The 22,339-nt window shown below is 35.7% G+C and overlaps 2 protein-coding genes across 4 annotated transcripts in view; both read left to right on the top strand.

Moving 5' to 3' along the window:
• Positions 1-3,824: 3,824 nt before the first annotated feature.
• On the top strand, positions 3,825-8,142 carry foxl2a (forkhead box L2a). Its single transcript, XM_059514865.1, has 2 exons — positions 3,825-4,060; positions 6,672-8,142. The coding sequence occupies exon 2, from the start codon at positions 6,688-6,690 to the stop codon at positions 7,600-7,602; it is 915 nt and encodes a 304-aa protein (XP_059370848.1). The 5' UTR covers positions 3,825-4,060; positions 6,672-6,687; the 3' UTR covers positions 7,603-8,142.
• Positions 8,143-17,028: 8,886 nt separating this feature from the next.
• The window catches only part of pik3cb (phosphatidylinositol-4,5-bisphosphate 3-kinase, catalytic subunit beta), a 59,358-nt gene continuing 54,047 nt past the window's right edge, over positions 17,029-22,339 (top strand). For 2 of the 3 annotated variants that reach the window (XM_059514863.1, XM_059514864.1), the window contains exon 1: positions 17,029-17,521. The gene's annotated coding sequence lies outside the window, so the exon portion shown is untranslated. The remainder of the gene's footprint in view (positions 17,522-22,339) is intronic. The other variant, XM_059514861.1, reaches the window with a different exon arrangement.

Raw genomic sequence — 22,339 nt, 5'->3', positions numbered from 1 at the left:
TTTTTTTTAGTAAAGACTGCTTTTCAATTAGAACTTTAGCTCAACACTCGTTGCCTCTCTTTCCCCCAGCTCTTCCCTGGTCCACTGTTTGTTTGGTTCTGCCTTCATCCTCTGAGCATACAAAATCACCCTGGTCTTCACCTCCTCTGTCTCTGATCCACAGGCTCCTCCATCGTCAGTGGTCATTGGCATGGTCAACCACTCTGCCATTTCCACCGTGGTCTCCATTGTCATGTTCACTGCTCCTTAGATGCTCAATGATGGTGCTTACTAGTACTAAAGGAGGTAATGTCAGGTCTTGTTTCATCATCTGTGTTTATTCCAAGTTTAATTTGTTCCCATGATTCCCAGATTTGTTTCACAGTGGGTGTGACCATTGGTAACTTGTATGTGTAATGGTTTCAGTATCGTTGCCTTCCAATTATTTCACCTGGACAATGACAGTCCATTATGCTACTTGATATTGCAAACAAGTGTTTGTTGTCATATTATTTTGATTCATTATCATAAACACACTGGTTTGTAGCACAGATCAGTTGTTCAGTTTCTTATTGTTATTCCCTTAGGGATATTTTTTAAAAGTCTTTGTTTATGAGTTCCAAGCCTTTAATTAACCAAGCCTAGCAGCTATGGGGTAAATCTTAGGAAACTTCGATTTGAAGCAAAATAAAAATAAAAAACAGGAGAAAATATAACGCTAAAAGATTGTATTAATGAGGGAAAGAACTACAATTTCCTAACACATTGTCAATGGCATAAATTTAAAAATTATGGAAAAATCTAATCTGGTTGATTGAAATCAATTATAGTTAAAATATCAGTATGCTTAATATATATAAAATCATAATGTATTGGTTATTCTTAATTGGGAGGTATCTGTCCTGAACCCTAACCCAGAAATTTCAACATGATAATGAAATAATTTGTGTTTAAAATTATCTTTTTGATTCTTTTAAAAAGTGAAGTTCATGAAAAATATATATTTATTTAATATTTAATATCATTACCCAAATTTTTTTATTTTATTTTTTTTTGGGATGAATGACACCTATATATAACATACTGAAATTTACAGTGTAAGATTTGGCAGTATAAGATTTGGTATGTAGACATGCTCCTATGTGAACTATCATCTTCTGCTGCAGAGACACAAAGCCTGATCCTCCAAACTCTGTGCTCTAGAGTATAAGAGCCAGGCAGGATTATCCAAACCAAGTGAAACGTTAGCCTCATTTCAAAGAGACTGACAGGGATTAGACAATTACCTGTTAATGTTCTCATCTGTCAGGAGTCCTCAGAAAACAATCCTCATCTGGGGCTGATTATGCATGTAAACACCCACACTAACCATTCTTAAAGTATTACTCTAAGGTAATCAGCCTGCATCTTTCACGTAATCTTTTATACTGCATTTTTTTTGTCTCTTTCTTTTACATTTTGAGGACAGTGATATTCATACTCATGTGTTAATAATGGCACTGTGAAATATTACTGCTAGAAATCACACTAAGAAACTGCCCTCTCTTCGTGGGCCATTGTTGTCAAAAATACTTCCCTAAGGGTAATAACTTCAAATGTAGAGGATTAGAAAGATATATCAGATGTAATGCATAGAAGTTGGGACAGGGACTCTTCCCATATTTCTGTTAATTCTTTTGTCTACTGATGAAAAACATTTTGATGAAAACTGATGAAAGATTTTCTTCAACTTGCCATATATTACCAATATTTGTATCAAGGTTTGCTTTCTTTTTTTCTTTTTTTTATGAATAAATATCACCACAAAACTCTTATATACATCTCATATAACAACAAGTTTTAGGTCTTAAAATAACAAAGTATTACATGAGTGCTGATATAAAAGACATAAATAAAGGTACCACTATATTTTAAGGTCCAGTTCTTACTATTAACTAACTATTAATTGACTTTTGCCTCAATAAACTCCTAATTTACTGCTTATTGATGCAACAACCACACTTTAACCTTTATTCTTAAAAACCTCCAAACTTTGTGTCTCTGTTTAAACTGGCACACATGAACATCATTCTTTGGAACACATATTGACAGTTTTATCATAAATTAAAGCAGGACATGGAAACAGGGCATAATCGATAAGATGCATGTATGATGAAGAATAAAATATTGAGTTTTTGGAAAGATCTAGACAGAATAACTGAGGGATGTAGTGAATGAAAGGAACAAGATGTCTGGAGGTCTGAGACAGGTTTTGAATCATTTTCCCTATGGATTTGAAGACGTCCTGTTTTACTTTTGCTTTCCTGCAGGAAGCAACTCCACACTGTGTGCAAAGACCACACACACACACACACACACACACACACACACACACCCGTTAATCACATATGCAAATAAATATGAAAACTTATAACCAGATGCACAACTATAACACACTTCATAAATACATTTTACTCACTCGCTTCCACTTGCTTGAATGAATCATTGCTTTTTGTCACACTGTTTTACTACAACTCCAGTGCTTCAATGCACTGAACATTAATTCTGTATTATGTCAATGTCAATATTTTCACCTATACTGCACCACAACCCCTTTAGTGTTCCAAGATCCAAAGCGAGACACCTTTACCAGAGAGAATGCTACATTAATTATTAAGATGAATAATGAATGGATGATGACTGTAAGAGAGATGAGGAGATGAAGATAATAGTAAAAAGTCAAACAGCTGTGTGACACGGTTGCAGTGTCATGGCTGCATTAACGTCTCTTGTTGTCATGGAGCCATGATGCGATAAGATCTCCCACAATTCATAGCCACCCACATGTAGGCTTTTGTACTGCCAAGAACGTTCTCTGGTAGCTTGGCAACTGCAGGGCATAGGGGTGTCAGGTATAGTATGCCCCATCAGACAAACACCTTGTTCACCTGATTTAAACCTACACATTTTTGGTCCATTAACTTTGAGGATTTAAAGATGTCAACTGTGAAACTGTCATTTTCTCTTCATGTGTGTAAATGCATTTGAGTGTTATAAAATAATGTTAACATTATAAAGTATGTTTATTTTGTTTCCAATTGTTCATTTTATTTTAATGTGTAACATTATTTAGATTAAATTTTTTTGTAGACTGATCACACATACACCCTTGTGTATCTGTGAGTGTGTGTTCCCTTTGAAGATGTCCACCTGCCTCAGTAGGAGAGGGAGAACATCCCTCCCTCTTAATCCCTCTTTCCGTTCCTCCATTTTCACATCTCTGCATGCATTTTTTGCTCCGCGTCTCTCATTTCCTTATAAAGAAGAAAATTATCTATGTGAGGATGTCAACAGTTTTTATGATAATTCATCTTATATTTCAAGAAAAGGTTCGCAAATGTTAGATTTATTTTTTTAAACTTCAGCTGATCTCAATTAACAGGTTTGTGATAAGACAGTGGTAGCTACATTGATGGAAATTAATATTAAAAGTATGTCTAGACTTTTATAAATTTAAAACAATGGTTGTGTTTGCATGCAAACAAACAACAACAACAAAAAAACGTATACAGCATATTAATCAGAACATTAATTTAGCCATGTGAGACTTTTTTATTAGAAAGAACATGAATCAAATAGTTCTTCCTTACCCTCCCTTTTCACTCGCATTACAATTATTGTCCATATTTACAACATTCTAACTAGGTTTGGTTAAGCAGAAGAAAATATAATTAACCTAATAAATTATAAAAACAATGGAACTCTATGAAATATCCACATAATATAGTGAAACAGTCGAGTGTGTGCCTCCCGCACGCCCAAACGTTGACCTCATGTCTTAAACTGATTTCAGAAAGTGCGGGGAACGGGAATTTCTGTCTTCTAGAGTATATACTTAAGCACGCACCACAAACTTATGCATTTTACATTTCTCTCCTTTTCCCCCATCTCCTCCCTCTTCCTTCCTTCCCTCTCCACACATAAACACGATTCCTTTCCTCACGGAGCCTGTAACATACGATGGATCTTGTTCACACCTGAAAGAGCATTTTTATTGTTATCTTTCAGAATATTTGGCACGTGGTGAGAGCTAACAACCCCGGTGAGTTTTTACAACTAAAATCTGATGAATAGTGTGTCTATTTATTTTAAAATAAAAACATGTTTTTCTTTTTCTTGATGTAAAATATTTGATTATAAATACCTATTTGTTTCGGTGATTTTTTTAGGGGGGGGGGGGGGGGTCAATGTTTAGCTAATTAACTAATAACAGTAAAACTTTCCAACAGGATATTGCTAAAGACATTAATGTTATTTTGATCATTTAAAACCAATGTAAAATAGTAGGCTACCTGTGACGCTGACAGCGGTTTCTAATGAATAAATACAGTTATTCAACTGACTAATTTCAACAACTCCAAATAACCTCTTTCAAGATTTTCTCATTATTTCCCTTAGACGGAAACCCTATAATTAACGAATCTTTGCTTTAATAATCTTATTTTAGCAAATTTTTGCAGAATTACTGATTAAAGTTGAAATGAGTTGTATTTTGTGTAAGCTATAGTGAATTTGTAGGTCGAATACTGAAGAATCTCAAAACGTGGAAGTTATACGACTCAATAATAATACTTTTAACATTTGCTTTTAATAGATTAGTTTAGGCTAATTCATAATGTTGGGCTACTATGCGTATGTTCTGCTTGTGCCAATTGTTCACACCTCATAGAACTTAATCTTTTGTATTTTATTCCATCACTGTGATGTCGGATAACATGTTATCCTGTATGCTTCACTATCAAGCTCTTATAACTTGTTGTAGCGTTTGTCAACCAGCAAGTGGATTGTTTGTCAAGTAATAGCTAAATCAGAGCATCCTAAAGAAGCTGTCATGTCCAACGGTGATGAAGAATGGTCATAACTTGTCTTGTGTCGAATAGCCAATTGTAGGCAAGTGGCCAAGACTCGTTAAAAACCTGGCAGCAACAGACCTGTAAAAAAAACAATAGGCCTTAACAAACAGATGCTCGAGGAGAATTACGCCGATACATTTATCTAGATTCTAGATGGTGCATCAGCACTGTAGAATTTAATTATGTAGTGTTTTGGTTGGTTGATAAGTAGGCTAAGTGTAAAAACGGTTTTAATTATAAAAGAACTTGAGAAATTAATTCCATTATTAAAAAAATATGTAGCCTATTGCAGTTCGTAGTAAATATGTAGTTAACCTGTAACCTGCTCCTTCTACATTTACGCAGGCCTTCACAGACTGCATGTAATTAATTTTTTTTTTTTTTTTTTTTTTTTCACCAGACGTTTTTCGTGGGGGCTATTTTCTTTTGCCATATTCAGTTAATAAAAACAAAGGACAAAGATGCATGTCAGCTGCATGTAATGATATGTGTTAATACAAATTTTATTTACGGGCATGAGATTTGTTTTGGGGAATAGTTTGCGACTTAACATTAGGCTATACTGTCTCCAGAAATCAGTTATGCACAGATGTATGGTGCTGAAAGTGGTAGGTTCTTTCATGTCTCGTTGAATGCAATGATATTCTCTGCAGTCAACATTTTATTAATTCAGACCCCTACATGACACACATTTGGGCTAGCCTGCGTAATGGAGATAAATATTGTGGCGCAATGTGATCCACTAAAACAGATCCCATATGATTGATTTGTCACATTATTCTTTACATTTGGGCCCATGTTCTTGACTAACTCTTTCTTACTTAAAGCGACATGCTTATAATTGGATATGAGCAGAACCGGCAGCAAATCAAACGTATAGATAAAGTCCAAAAATATCTTGGGAATAACTAACGAAATACACAAGAATGTAAAACAATTTAGAGCCAAATAAACAGAGCAACACTATGAACAGTGCTACACGCAGTCACATAATTATGTTTAAAACAAGATGAATGAAAACATTCCGTTGCAGCAACACTGTAGGAAATCAGAAATATAGCCTACGTCAAGGTTCAGTTTTTAATCCAAAAGGAGGATGCATAAGCTTGAAAGACATAATTGGTAGTATAGTATAGCAGTTTTAACTACTACTAGGCCTATAACCTACTACTATAACTAGCTACTAAAAATCTTAGTAAAAATATCCGCTTGTAATATATATAGCCTATTTAATATTAGTTTAAAATTCATTTTCATTAAATCACGTTTTCTATTTGAGGACGAAGGCTGGTTAATTTTAAAAGTTGTTTGACTGCGCAGAACCTTATATAACACTTCAGCTCCTACACCTGTTATATTGACTAATTATGTATTCTAAAACTCTGCCGGTTTCCAGTTGTTGGTTCAATTGTTGTGGTGAGAGACACAGTTCAGAATAGTGGGTATGAATCAAAACAGATAAATCGCTTTCGAGGCATACGAATCAGGAAGCTTATGTCCTACCGCATCAAATAGGCTACGTGTGAATGTGAGGGAGTGTGTGAAGGAAAGAAAAGGCGGGCTTAAGGAGAAACCAAACCACAATTTGCCCTCCTTCTCCGTGGGTAGATGAGGAGAAGCTCTAAAGCGCAAGAACTTTGTAAAACCTTTAACGCTGACATTAAGCTGCACACGTAGAAAGAAAACAAAAAGAAGGAAGAAACTCTTTACATGATTGTAGTCTGACAATTGAGACTGTCATCAAGACAATTTTGCATTGCTGAGCTGTTTTTATTAGTCCACGGTTTTGTTTTGGTGTAGGTTTGTGCCCGCAGTGATGGCCACCTACCCAGGCCCCGAAGATAACGGCATGTTACTCATGGACACTACCTCAAGCTCAGCGGAGAAAGACCGAACAAAAGAGGAAACTCCTCCCGAGAAGGGACCGGACAAATCCGACCCGACCCAGAAACCACCGTACTCCTACGTGGCCTTAATCGCAATGGCAATCCGCGAGAGCTCGGAGAAGCGTCTCACGCTGTCCGGCATCTACCAGTACATCATCAGTAAGTTTCCTTTCTACGAGAAGAACAAAAAAGGATGGCAGAACAGCATCCGACACAACCTGTCACTCAACGAGTGCTTCATCAAGGTCCCTCGGGAGGGCGGCGGCGAGCGAAAGGGCAACTACTGGACCCTGGACCCGGCATGCGAGGATATGTTCGAAAAGGGTAACTACCGGCGACGGCGACGCATGAAGAGACCATTCAGGCCTCCACCGACCCATTTCCAGCCTGGCAAATCTCTCTTCGGCGGCGACGGGTACGGTTACCTCTCCCCGCCCAAATACCTGCAGTCTGGGTTTATCAATAACTCATGGTCTCCTGCGCCTATGCCCTATACCTCCTGTCAGATGAGCAGTGGGAACTTGAGTCCCGTTAACGTGAAAAGCTTGTCCGCGCCGTCCTCTTACAATCCGTACTCGCGGGCGCAGAGCACCGGTCTCCCGGGCATGGTGAACACTTACAACGGCATGAGCCACCATCATCTCCACCATCACACGCACCCTCATGCGCTCCCGCACGCGCAGCAGCTGAGTCCCGCCACGGCGGCAGCCCCTCCGGTGTCCACCGGTAACGGAACAGGGCTGCAGTTTGCTTGCTCCCGTCAACCGGAACTCTCCATGATGCACTGCTCGTACTGGGACCACGAGAGCAAACACTCCGCGCTACACGCGCGGATTGATATATAGCTCGGGTGTGAGCTTGAAACCAAAAACAGATGAACATTCTCGCTAAAAGACAATAAAAACGAGGTCCATCGATTTCAAAAAACACACTGACATTTCATAAAAATTAGCTGATTTAATACTGATAAAAAGAAAAAAAACTTACTGGAGCCACAAACTGTGGAAGCACGGGCTTTCAGTGCGAGTATAGCCTGCCTGATGCAGGGAATAAATATCACATTTTCCTTCACGGGAGACTCGTGGACATTTATGTTCTGAATGTGTATAAACAGTTCTAACAGATGAGAGGATGGCCAGCAGACTGAAGGTATAACCATCATGGAATTACAATTCATGTTTACATGAATCCATTCTGTCAATGCCTCTGGAGTGAAGTACTGGGTTCTGAACCCTTTTTTCTTCCTTTCTTCTATTCGCTTTTGAATGTGTAAGGATACAGTGGAGTTCTGGGCAGGTATACAAACCGAAGTGTACACACCTCTGTTTTGACCTCTTCTTTCAGTGTTTAAGGGTCTCATATGGGGTCAGAGCACGTGACTGCCAGTTTGAAAAAAAAAATAAGAAAGAAAAAAAAAAAGAAAAAGAAAGGAATTTAATGTATATGACACATTGGGGCCATGTTTAACTAGCACTTTTCAATATTTTTTTTCTCTTTTTTAATAGGTCTAGTTTTTATTCTTTAATAAACACTTTGTGAATTTAACACTTGTTTTGGGTTTTGTAATTTATACGGTATAATTCAGCGATTATTATTATTTTATAACAAGCTGATTTGTTTAGCAGTTCGCCCAACTACAGTTCTGGCCTTCGACTAATTATTTAATCTTTGTAGTAGCCTGTTTTACGTTTATACAGGCGTGTAATTTAGAGTTTAATATAAGCGAGATAAGTTACTGTAAGAAAAAAAAAATCCAAAATAGAACTAAAAAAAAAAACATTTCTTTGCACCATAAAGTGTCTCGTGCAGTGCAAGCAATTCGTGATTCCAAAGCCTATTAAATACAATCATATTTACGCGAGAAAAAATTGAGCCTGCAGATTAAGAAAAATTGCGTAATCTGTTGGGACTACATTATTTTGCTGAAGATGAAAATATTTAGCCCTGTCGAAACAATGTCATACTACATATACACAATGTCAATATTGTTGTGTTTATGTTATTCAAAACTACTGCACGCATGCGGTGTCAACAATGAACAATTTTAACATTTGTAACAACTAGGCCCTATTTAATATATAAATAGTTTCGCATTTTGTCGCTTTTTATTTCGTGCTTATAAAAACACCTGTATATTAGGAGTACACGATTGTTGTAATACAATGCACGTTTGTCTTTGTATTTATTAATTAGACCGTAAATATGCTCATCTAAAAAAAACTTGTAAAAACTAGGTTAATCGAAATTGATTTCAATTATTATCAAAGCCCCATAATAAAGTTAAATAAAGAGCATGTTTTTGCATTATTTAGTGTTACATAACATAAAGAAAATCTACGTAAACAAAATAACTCATTTTTATTACTTCATGTAATAACATTAAAAACTTTTACACATAATATCATTATTCAATTATAAATTATAGTAAATCTACATTGAAATAATTAGACACGTAATGCAATTATGATAAACAAATTTTACAATTATGTTTCTTAATGATTATTTGATTAAAGTTATTGCAAAGTGTTCACCGACTTCCTCTTTTCGCGAAGCATGAGGCTGGAAGGTAGTCTGTGGAGTGTGTCTGACTCAATCAGTGTTTCTGGAAAACAGTTTTTTTTTTTTTCTTTTTTTTTTCATGTAGGCTACTAAGTAAACATTGTTTTACATTTTCCGGTTTTAAAAAATGCATTAGGCCTATATTTTTCCTAGTATGGGCTATTCGTTAATAACGATAAAGGCCAAACTCAGTTTTAGATTGGACAAGAATTTTTTACAAATATTTTTTTTCAGTGTTCACGAATATGTGGACATTGTAGGCTACATTAATAAACTCCTAGATACAAGGTTCACTTACCTTTTAATAGCCTAACAAGAAGAAGAACAACAACAAGAACAACAACGGCAGAAGACGAAGAACATTAACTGTTATATTGAGAAGGTGGTATGTTGTTCGTTGATTGAATGTATCCTACAATAACTGTTCATTGTTTTCATGTCTCCTCACCCTCACCCGTCTGCCATTACAGTCATTTTCAGGTGCCAGGTGTGTTTCACATAATACGCCCGCATGCAGGATGCTCAGGGCCAGTAGGAGTAAGGGTGTGCCCCCTTTAAAAGTATAGGCTTTATGTGAGATATTTCGTGTGTGACCCCCACCCCGAAAAAAAAGGCGCATCGGCGCATCGGCGGGGTTGATCAGGTGTATCCACATAACATTAATGTACAGAACAGCAGGCCATATATAGCTTATACATTCAACAAAATTATCCGTATTATTTGAGAATAATGGTAATCCACAGTAGCCTGTCCTATATTTCCAATAATTTAGAAACAAGTTATCATTTATATCAGTAGGTCTATTAGACTATATGCCTAATTATATGTCTACAACAACTTGAGCGCGCTGTCTGTTAACGAAGTGCTAAATTGTCAATCGATTTGTCGGTCAACTTAATTGGGGATTTTGCTTAACGTTATAAATATCTTTTTAATATGTTTATTTTTAATAATCTGTATAGGCTATTCAACAAACAGTTAAACATGGTCTAAATATATTCTTGTGATTTTTATTATAGACCACGTTTACACAATTAGAATGATTGGTTCATATCTACGTTTCATAAAAGCATCATAAGCCTAAAAATATTATAGAAACAATCTTACGAATCCTGGAGTAAAGGGCCTTTTCTCAAAAAGCTTCAAGGTCTACATCCGCGAGGGTTCTGGAGTAAAGAGCGAAAGCACATCGTGAGGACACGGACACGTGCAGCCACCTGCTGGACCACTGCAAAATTACATGTAAACTTCTTACAGTTATGTCTGTAGGCCTGTCACGTAAAAAACATTTATTGATATTGCTTCTGTGTTTGTTTAAACCAATAATTAATTAATTAAAAACAAAAATGAATTACACATTTATGTGGACGTAGTCTGCTACAAACAAATTTGTGTAGGCTAATATATCGTTAAGCACAAATTTTATTAGAAGCCTGTCATATCTACTAAAAATTACCCTTTTACCTTACCTATAGCATTTACATTTTCTACGAATTTCAGTTGCGTTCATAATACTAGGCCTACTTTTGATTGTGGCAACTATCCACTCTATCCATCAATGTGCTTTATGTATTAAATTAATTTAATATTTAATATTAAGTGAAAAGTTTTGAATGAAGCTGCTGTTCACGTGTCCACTATAGCTGGTTGAGTGTAGGTAAACCGGTGTTACTAATTAATCTGATTAATAAAGAGCAGGGTTGAACGGGGCGGAGTGAGCGTCAAACTTTAAGTGTTTTTGTTGTTGTTTTTTGCAGAAAAAAATAATAACAATAAATTTTAATAAGGCACTGTAAAGCCTATCGCTGTATGCAGACAGTGGTGTCTGTCGTTTTGTAGACTATTCATATTTTCAATGAAATCCAGTGTATAATAAATTGTCTGGGCTTGAAATTTTTATTAGGTCGTGGGTTTGGCACGGACATATTAAAAAATAACAAGATAAATGGTGTCAAATTATTCATTTGATCACACAGCATTTGAGAGTTGTACACAAAGGCCATCAGAAGGGTTTGAGCGTCCGTTAATCCATGATATTTTGCGCCCCGAGTTTGGCGAATGGGTTTATGATGGTCCTCAGGTTTCCGCTGACTGACCTGACTGATCTGGTGTCACAGCACAGGTTGTCGGTTTCCCAGTGTTTGGGTACACAATTGAATTCCCAAGATTCCTGGGAAAGGTTTAAACTGGACAGCAGTGGTTTTCACGAGCGCCCTCGCGCACATCGCCCCGCGCCTATTGAAAAGGACAGAGGGGTCAGCTGTATTTGCTATACACAGGAAAATAGCCAGAGATTTGATTTGCACAAAATCCGGCGATTGTTATGAAGCACATGACTTTTGTCCAAAATCCAAAATGATTTGGTCATTGGAGATGAGTGGTTTCATTTTATCATTTTCCTCCCTTTACATTTGGGCCTGGAGTGAAGATTCACCCTACGTGATGTTTTCTGTTATTGGCTTGGATGAACAATAGATGACACTAATAAGCATCTTTATGCCAGAATTATTATTGGGGTGTATTATGATATGCCACATTTGTTTACAAATGGGAAATGTAGCTACACAAAAGTTTGTATGGGTGACCTCTTCACCCTAGAAACAACACCCAGATGTCCATAATGAAGTTCAAAAATGGTCAGCTAAAAATAAGTAATGTGTCATTTTCCTTTAGAAGTTAATAAAAGCAATAGATTCTTGCTTAATCACGCAGGAGCCTCGGAATGACCTCGGGTTGCCAAGTTCACTTAAATTTTATCATGCAGTTGTATACTATTATACTGTATATTTTATACAGTTTGAATGTCAACATAAGATTTTCAGTCAATCAATCAATCAATTTTGGTTTTATCTCTCTATTAGAAGTTGATACAGAAAAGATGGAGATAATCAAAAGTTAACTTCAGGCTGATAACAGCGTTGGTTTCTTTTATCTTTCAGTTACATTTAATAAAAAAATGTAAATATGTTAATTGACACCAATTCAGAATTTGTGGAAGAAGGATTATGATCCCATTAACCTTTTAACATTTCTCACCCATTGTCACATCTGTTTTAGGCTTTGTGAATGTTTTGATGCTTTTTCTTTTGAAGTTTGTCAAAATCATGTTGCCTTTGTCATGTAATTCCCTGTCTTATATGTGATCATGTCACGCTTTACCTTTGCTTAATGTGTATTGTTCTGGGCTGCGTTTCCCAAAAGCATCGTAAGCTTAAGATGATTTTTTTCAATGGGTCTATGATGTGCTTAAGCTTAAAATGCTTTTGGGAAACGCAGCCCAGATTGGTTCACTGTCTTGATTACTTTCAGGTGTGTCTTTTGTCATCCCCATGTTTCCTTTAGATTCCTGTCTATTTTTTTGTGTAACCCGCTGTTGGTGTCAAGTCTATTTATGGTTATAGTCAAGTTCTCTTTAAGTCTAGTTCTTACTTTCAAGTGTTCTTGAAGCTCCTAAGACTCAGCCCGAGGTGCTGACTTCCAGGTGCATCTTATGTCATTATTCTTTGTGTGTATATAGCCTCCATGTTTCAGTCTCTTTAATTTTTGTCTATTTTTTTGTAACTTGCTTCTGATTAGTTTGTCAAGTCTGTTTATGGTGTATTGTCAGGTTCTGTTTATGTGTAGTTCTCCCATTCAGGTTCTCATGTTATGCTTTAGTTCTGTTTATTTTTGTATCATACATATAATCAAATAAGAAAATATGTTGTTATCTTTAAATCAGATGTTGTATTGTCCTATCCTAACAAACTAATAAGCTTTCCATACATCAATGAATATATTCATTCAGAATATATATAATTCAGAATATATATTATAAATCTATACAATTATATTATAAATATAAATTTACCCTTGTGACTGGTTTTGAGGGCCACGATCACATATATTCTTTTATGAGTAGAAAGGAACAAATTGAGGTTTGGAACTACATCAGGGTGACGTAAATGACATAATTTTCAGTAATTTTCATTACATGTAGGCTATTATAACGAAGTAAATGATTAACTACATGCAAGTAACCCCAAGCCAAACCCTAACCACATAGTTAGTACATTTAGTTAATTATTACTTAATATTACTCAGTACTTAAATGCAACGGGGTTGAACCACTCTTTAATAGAGCTGTACAAGTCAATGTTAGAAAAGAATGTTAGTAGAATATTGATGTCATCACATAGTTTGCTGATTCACATTCATGAAATGTGTGTTACAAAGTCCACTGAGGCAATCCGAATGTGAACCCAGTTTTACCGATAAATTATTTATTTATCCTTTAGTTTTCCAGGAAGGTCCCATTGAGACTAAAGGAAACCTCTTTCGGGGAGTCCGGGCCAAGATGACCGTAGAAAACTCTACCAAAAAAAACCCCAAAAAACTTTGGAAACTTTGTGCATTTTTACTTTCTCAAAAAAAACTAATTCTGTATGGTTGAAAAATGGGGACATGGGTTATGTCCTCATAAGTCACCCTCTCCTTGTAATACATGTGTCATACCCATGTCATTATACAGAGTTGTGTCCTGATATGTCACAAAAACATACCCCCCCCCCCCAACAAATGTTGGTTTCTGTGATTTGTGGGGACTTTCTATAGACTTCTATTATTTTATACTGACCAAACAATATTTTCTATCCCCCAACCCAAAACCTACCCCTTACATTAAAACTTGTTTGCATTGTTACACTTTCAGATAAACATTTACCATTTTTAATAATTTTTTCCCCTTGTCTCAAAAATGTCAGGTTTTACCATAAGTACACACACCCCTACTTTTGTTTTGCTGTCTTAGTGAGGACATTGCAAAGACTTCCATTGTTTTTCTATCAGGTTAATGATATTTTCTACCCCCTAACCCGATCTCTACCCCTAAACTTACCCATCACAGAAACATGTGCAGTAGAAAACTAGATCTACATCAAAACATATTTTGGCTGATTTATAAGCATTTTTTACTAGTGAGGAACAGTCAAATGTCCTCACTAGTGAGTTGTCATGATATTTCATTACATAAGTGAGGACATTTTGTCCTCACAAGTATAGTTAAACCAGTACACCAGTAATTAAAACAAAAATAAGGCTCATTCATTACAAACTGCAATACATATATATTTAAAGAAGGACTTGCTTTTGATGGAGTAATAATTTGAAAATGGTCCGCAACCAAGGAGCATATAAGAGAAAACTGATTTTCTGAGTTTTTATTAATGCACCCTGGGTACTTTTAATTAAATCCCAATTGATTATCTGGAAAGATAGTTCTTTCTACACAAGCATAAAAGACTAGTAATATGATTTGGATTCATAGCAGCAATACCTTTACAGTTGAAGGTGTAATATATATATATATATATATATATATATATATAGAGAGAGAGAGAGAGAGAGAGAGAGAGAGAGAGAGAGAGAGAGAGAGAGAGAGAAAGAGAGAGAAAATCAATTACGTTTTGATATTTACGGTAGGAAATGTACAAAATATCTTCATGGAACATGATCTTTACTTGGAACGTGATCTTACTTTGGCATAAAAGAAAAATTGATCATTTTGACCCATACAGTATATTTTTGGCTATTGCTACAAATATATCAGTGCTACTTTTGACTGACTTTGTGCTCCATAGTCACATATTTTAAAGAATGTAGGTAATTGAACAGTTGCTGGTCCTCATTGACCTCAATAAAATAAAATAAATGATAATAATAATGATACTAGTTAATGGGGACCAGAAACTGTTTGACTACTTACATTCTTCAAAAAGAAATTCAAAAAGAAAGAAGGAATTCCTACAGGTTTTTAATAAATTGAGGGTGAGTAAATTATGATTTTTGGGCAACTATCCCTTTAAATAATGCCATGAAAGACTTTTAATAGTCTCCACCTTATTTACCACCTCAGCACAGCCCTTTCTGCAATTGAGATCTTAAAGGTTTGTAATCTAATTTAGAAGCAAAAAAATGCTATTTCAAACAATTACATACCTCTTGGCCAAGGTTCACAATTAAAAAGGAAAAAAGAAAAAAAAAAGAAAAGAAAAAAAGATTATATTACGATACCTATAATTATACGCCTAGGCATGGGGGCTCCTTTCAAGTGTCATGTGTGTCTAGTTACAGCTGATAAGATTAGGACTTAGGGCTGGTTTGGATCCCGTTAACAGAATGTTTAATGAAATAAGAATGGAATGGGTGAATAATGGAAGCATGCTGCTTGTGGGTCCAGCCATTTAATATCAACCAATATGTGGCACATTTTAACCTAAAACATTCACATAAAATGCACCTTTCAGACATTAGCAACTTGGTTGCAAATAATAATAATAATACATCTCATCATTCCCTAGATAAATACCAAACACATTCCTTCATGTTTACACACACAGTTCCACATGGAGTCATCTGTGGGATGACTGAAAGAGAGTTTGTGCTTTGAAACTTGATCTCCTCCACCAGTCCTATTTCTGCCTCTCCTCACCACAGGAATGACTGGAGAATGTTTAGGAAAGGCTTGGAAATGCTTATCAGGAAATTTAGATCTGATCATTACTAACTGAAACATGACCAACAGTAAGTGTCTCAGTAAGGCAGTCTGCTGAATTTAAATGACTGTAGCACCAGAACCACCATTAGAACCTGCAGACTATAAAGACTTCAGCTGGCCCAAACACCTGGAAAGCAAAATTAGGTTTAAGTAATAAAACAAAAACATAAAAGAAACTCATGGTAAAGTGCTGATCCTGTACATTTGAAAAAAAAAGTTGTTTTTGAATACAGGCAACTATTTAATAACATCACTTTTTTCCACAATAAACTTTCAGAATTACAGCATTTCCCTTTGCCATAATCTTTTCAATGTCATGCTCTTATGAGGAATATAATTTTTCTCTCTGGTAATGACGATAAGGGTACCCATGCAGTAAGGGTAAGTATGGGGTAAAACATATAGGGTCCAATGTGCTGTTTATAAAAAAGGCATTTTCACATGTGTTTCCTCAGTGCTTTTAATTAAGTATTGTATTGTATTGTGTTTTATGGTTAAATTAAATGTCTTTAAACTTAACAAATCATGTCCTTGTGAAAAGTTACCAATACATTTTCGCTCTTTTTTTCTTCTCTTTTCATTATTAATCTGTCAATTTTGCCAAATTAGATATGCTAAGAAATAAATGAATGGTCATTGTCGCTGTCATTTTATCTGTCATCTTTTATATTCTAAAACAAAAGTCATGCAAATTTAGAACAACGGAGGGCTGATATATATATATATATATATATATATATATATATATATATATATTAAAATTTCCCTGCCTACGTTTAGGTGCATATTTGCAATATATCCGCTATCACCACTAGAGGTCAGCAAATCCCAAAGAAATAGACATTAGATGTCAAGCGTAACAGGTCATTTTTAAGGAACATAATTATGGTAGAATATAGCAAGGATTAAGAAAATTCTCTTGTTAAATCATTCGAGTGAAACTTCGGTATCATTTTCTAATTTCCTCCCAAAATCCCCTCATCGTCGTCATCATCATCATCATCATCATTATTATTTAGTTATAAAGCACACTAAATTAGTTAAATTAAATAAAAAAAAAACCTAAATAATACTGGGGGAAAAAACATCCCAAAACAGCTGAAATCGTAACAAATCAAAGAGTGTTGTTAAGAGAAGAAGTGGAGCAGTGATCCAGTGCACCCTCATCCCAGTGGATTGCGTTAGTGGAGAGTCACGCAATTCACCGGGCCTAGTCTGCGTGGAGATATTTACACGATATAAAACATTCTCGACTGCTATTAGCAGTCATCGCATCACATTTAGTCTATTTCCGGGTGAAATCACGGCTCAGAAGTTCGGGTGTTTGTGGACTGGTGACAAAATAGCGGTTACGTGTGGAAAGGGAGGGTTGTACATAGCAAACAGGGAAAAAAATCGAGCGATCGCTCGCTTGTTTCTCTCAGCCTGCTGAAAGAAGCAGGAAGCGGACTAGAGCTGTTCACCTGCACCGTGTCGAATGAAAGACTGCATTGGACATTTGAAGGGGAAGAAGGCTTATATTTTGCCTTCTTTTTACTGTGATTGAAACCTGACCGGTGTTTGGAGTTCAACCCGAGACGCGGTCAGTTAACTTTTAACATTTAGTTTACGTGAATTCTACAGAACTGGCGTCGGACATTCCATTCCAGTTGGAATAATCTGTTCTAAAGGTGAGCGTTTTGCACCGTTTAATATTATATTTTCGTCAATGTGTATATTGATTTGAACTGCTTATATTTTTGCTACATTTTGTTACGATCTTGGCCGACGGCTTCTCTGATCTCAGGCGCCGCCAGCCTCAATGTTATTTGTTTATTTATCATTTGAAGTCGAATATATGGGATGGGACGCTCAGACAGCAAAAATGACACATTAGTTGAGTTAAGTATTGTCGTGCTTCGATTCGATTAATTATCATTGACTTCTTATTATTTAAGTCTCTTTCTATCTAAAAGTTGTTGACTTTAGGAATTGTGAAATGCTCTAAATTCATTCTTAACATTATGAGTATCAAACCTAACGTTAGGTGCTTGACTTCCAGTTGTAGATAGATATAGTTTTATGGAGTTGTGTGCGATGTTGGCATCCATTTGATTGATGTTGATTTCTTTGTTTATTATTTCAAGTAATAAATTTAAGGATCACAATTTTATTATCTAACAATAGATCGTAATGTGTCGATCCATTACGTCCATTTGTTAAAAAGTAGAGCAGGTTGGATGACACTCGATCACAAGTTTACCGGACAGTCCATAAAACGTGGGTTTATAGGAAAGGAATACACGACATCAGCTGTGTGTCTTTTAGACGGATGCGATGCCATAATACTGGACTGAACTATGACTCAAACGCCATACTGACATGAGTAATAATGTCTGAGCACACTCACTCAGCCTCAGGGCACGCCCACAGGCCGCTCACCAACCTGCTGATGCATATTGCGCATAAAGGGAAAAGCTTTTTCTGGATCTAATAATCCGTTCCAGATAATTTTGAATTCGAAAACATCCTCTTTGAAAGTATGCTTTGTTTTTCTATGCACAAACTATCCACTGTCTCCATTGTGCATAACATGTATTTCATCATCAGCAGGGTAGGCTACTCGTACAGTCTGGATAGGTAGAAGAAAACCTTTTTTTTTTATTGATTAAAGTGCACTGCTGTATGCAGACACTAGCATGCATGCAAAAACAAACAAGAACAAAACCGACCACACCTTGCTGCTAAGTCTATGTTAGTTGATGAGAATGTGGAAACCTAAAACAAATATTTAGTCTGATAAAATGATGTGAACCTCTGAAATGTCACTGTCAGTGTCATTTTGAGTGAACTATTCCATTAAGACCATCCCTTTATAGATATACAATGGCCATGGTAACTGTGATTTGTGCCAAAGTAACACAGTTATTGTTACTTCAGTTAAACTTGGAATTAGGCAGCTCTCAAATGTAACTACATGGCATTCTGATTCTGAAAGCTGTTCACTATGTTTGGAAGAGATTTATCTTATATATATATATATATATATATATATATATATATATATATATATATATATATATATATATATATTTTTTTTTTTTTACATTTTTATGTTTCATGCTTTCAGAGAGAGTTTGGGTCATAATTTAAAGTTAAATAAGTTAAAATGAGCATAAGCAATCCAGGACTGAGACTTATTTGTGTGTGTGTGTGTTAGTCTGCACCCTCATGAGCCATAAGTCATGGAACATGAAAGGCCATCTTCAGTCAGATAGTATATTAGTGTGTAGATGTGTTTTTGTGAGTTGAGCTCCCTGGCCCTCACCCAACTACATGTGACAAGAGCTTCAGAGAGACTTCGGTGGCAGACTGTGATGTCATCAGTCAGGGGACACAAACACTTTGGGATGCCCACGCACACTCGCTCACAGTCAGAAGAGAAGTCACTGTGGTGACAGGGGCCATGAATGGGCTGATTCTCTCAGTCATGTGAGAGCACAGTGTGTGTGTTTGTTTTAGCGGTGCAGGAAAACATTTTCCCTTAGAAATGGGGACAAACACCCCCCCCAGGACTGACTGTATTTTTAAAGAGCAGATTATGTATGGGAGAGCCAGTTAGAGTTAAGAATTAGATCTTTAACTTCATAATCTTTTACAAATAATAAATGTCTAAAATAAATAATGTCAACAAAATTGGCCATACTTACTGTCTTAAAGCAAGTTTAAAGTCATATTACACATGTTATTTCAAAGAAAAAAAAAATTCTTTGTAATCATTCATCAAAATGTTGTAACTTAATCTGTCTTTGAATCAAGTTAGGCTGCACAGCCTTTTCATTAATAGGTTTTTGTAATACTGTTAGTTATTTTAGGTAATGCAGCCTTTGTACAATCTTGCCAGTAGCTAGTAATATAAGTTTAATATATAATTCATTTTAATGTATATTGGAAGTGACCCAACCCAACCCAATGTTTTCATGTTTCGCTAAACATCTGTTTTCGCTTTTTCAATAAAATTATTATTAAATATGCCATATTAGCTTGGGAATTTTTTATTATCCTGTCAAGAGAAATAAGCTGGCAATCACTGATGCTTGTGGAAAGGCAAGTCTTGTACCTTCCGAGCAATTTACGTGCTTCCGATTGTTGTTTTGTTTTTAGTTTTTTTTACATTGAAAAAATTGTTGGCAAAAAAGTTTGTTTTCATAGTCCAATGACCTTTTGTCAAAATTTAAAGTAAATCTAATGTCTAATGACATGACTCTTTAAATATTTAGATTCCATCCTCAATTTTTTATTTATTTATTTATTTTTTCCTCTTTCAACTATCAGATATAACAAGATGTAGCTAAGGTTGTAAACGTGTAACTGGCTAATCTAAAACCTTGGATCAAAGAAAATTTATTTGTTCAAAATATATTTAAAATTATTTCATAGCACTTTGCTTAGCACATTAATGCTAAAGAAAAAATGCAACAAACATTTTGTTGTGACACAGCAGTTCTCTTATGTCTACATAATGTCTAATTATGTTTTCAAATGACACAAGAAGTGGGCTTATACGGTAAATGGGAAAGGTTCACTTCCCTTAAAGGTTACGTCTTTGACAGCATGCAATAGATTTGAAAACGAAGTGTTTCTGTTGGGTTGCAACAGTGTTCTCAACAGTCAAAAAGCCACTGGTGTTTCAGGAGGGAGTTCTTCACAAATGCAAACTGTGTCTGAATAGGTTTTTACTCAAACTATACAAGTGGTAAATAGAAAAGAATCATAGTTCCGCTTTCATTTTTTATGTTTGTGTCCATAATTTGATCAATTAGTGTCAGGTCAGTGTCAGTGATTACAAGCCATCTGCACTCATTTCCTGTGGAACCCCAGCTGGGATGAATGATTGACAGTTTTAATTGAGGCCCGCTTTCTTTCATATGTGGCCTCACATTTGCACGGTTGTCTCTTCTGTTTTATAAACTTACTTATGCATCTGAAGGCCTGATTGTCATGCATATACGTACTCACACCTGTATGCACACCTGCGTACTTGAGAGGTTCTACGGTGAACAGAACTCAAAGCATGCCCACACTTGGAATTCTACAATTCTCTGCATACGAGTCAGGACATGCTAAAGAATTCAGTATCGAGAAATGGGAAAGGAGGGAGTGAAACATACCAAGAGGAATAGATGGAAAAGAGGTAGAGAAAATAATGAAGGGAAAGTGTGTTAAAGCAAATACATTATTGGTTTATAAATGAGAATCTTTTTAAATATAAGTGAACAGATGTTCATATTTAGTCTGAAATCCTTTGGGAAGTGATAACAAGAATCTATGTTATAAAGTTTTTATTTGTGCTTGTTTTGAATGTGCCTTTGAGAGGCTAATCTTTGTAACTTGATCAAGTAATAAAAAATAAAAAATGAAAGTGTGCCAGTATTTCACATAAGCTCACATACATACATACATACATAACTGGCTATTTAAAGCCCTTGACTCAAACTGCTTTGCCCTGCAATTTATCTGTTTGTACCTGCTTGTCGTATTACTGTACATGCGTTAAGAGCTGAATACATTTGGTTCTGTGTATTGGATCACTACTTGATCCAGTCTAAAATCTAAGTCATCATGCAAAATTCAATAAAAACCTCTGATGAAGAAGACATGACACATAATCACACAGATTTTTATTTCTCGAGAGCCCTAGATGAAAAGTGAGAAACCACACTGGAGTCATCTAAAGACTGACGATTGCGTTTGCGTTAATTTTTCAGTTTTTCTCGTGTGTGTGAGAGAGAGTGGTGAATTTAATATTTGTGATGTCTCTGCTTTCTGTCTGTCAGTTCTTGCATAACTTTCTCATGTAGACACATATCACAGCTTTATTCAGAAAGGCATATACAGTTAGTTAGTCAGTTACAGCAAGAAAGTGATAGACACATGTGTGCTCCACCCACGACTAAAACGGGACCTTTGTTCAGTCAGGCCTCGGTAGGTAACTGATTAACGTCTTTTTTAGTGTGTGTTGTGTTTATTGAAATGTTGCCACCGTGGCACAGCACTGAAAGGGCAGCTGCACAATGGACTCTAAATTTAGAGGTTAAAGGAATAGTTTAACCCACCTAAAAAAATGGAAAAAAAAAATCTCTCGCTCTCTCTCTCTCTCTCCATATATATATATATTCAGCTTAAATTGAACATCATGTTAATGATGTGTATATGTAAAAATGTTCAAACACCGCTTGAGGCGCAAGATTGTTTTCAGTTTTAACTCTTTCTTCTAATTTTTATTTTTGGGTAAGAATAAGTAGCACTTCATCCGGTACTTAGTGTCTTTCATTCCAACAAATAAATCATTTCTGGAATCTGCATATGAAATAGCATTTAGCCTACAGTTTAATGTATCTCAGAGGGGATATGGATGCATTTAACCTGCAGTTACAGATGCATAAATAGGCTTAATATTAAGTTTTTAACATTAAATGTTGAATACTGATATTTGAAATAATTTAAAA

Source organism: Carassius carassius, chromosome 28 (assembly GCF_963082965.1).
Source record: "Carassius carassius chromosome 28, fCarCar2.1, whole genome shotgun sequence".
NCBI lineage: Eukaryota > Metazoa > Chordata > Actinopteri > Cypriniformes > Cyprinidae > Carassius > Carassius carassius.
The sequence above is the reverse complement of the archived record's forward strand: the minus strand, read 5'-3'. Positions and strand labels throughout refer to the sequence as shown.

What these genes read in the sequence shown, in the direction of transcription:
- foxl2a (XM_059514865.1), top strand. Translation starts at nt 6,688, where the DNA reads ATGGCCACCTACCCAGGCCCCGAAGATAACGGCATGTTACTCATGGAC.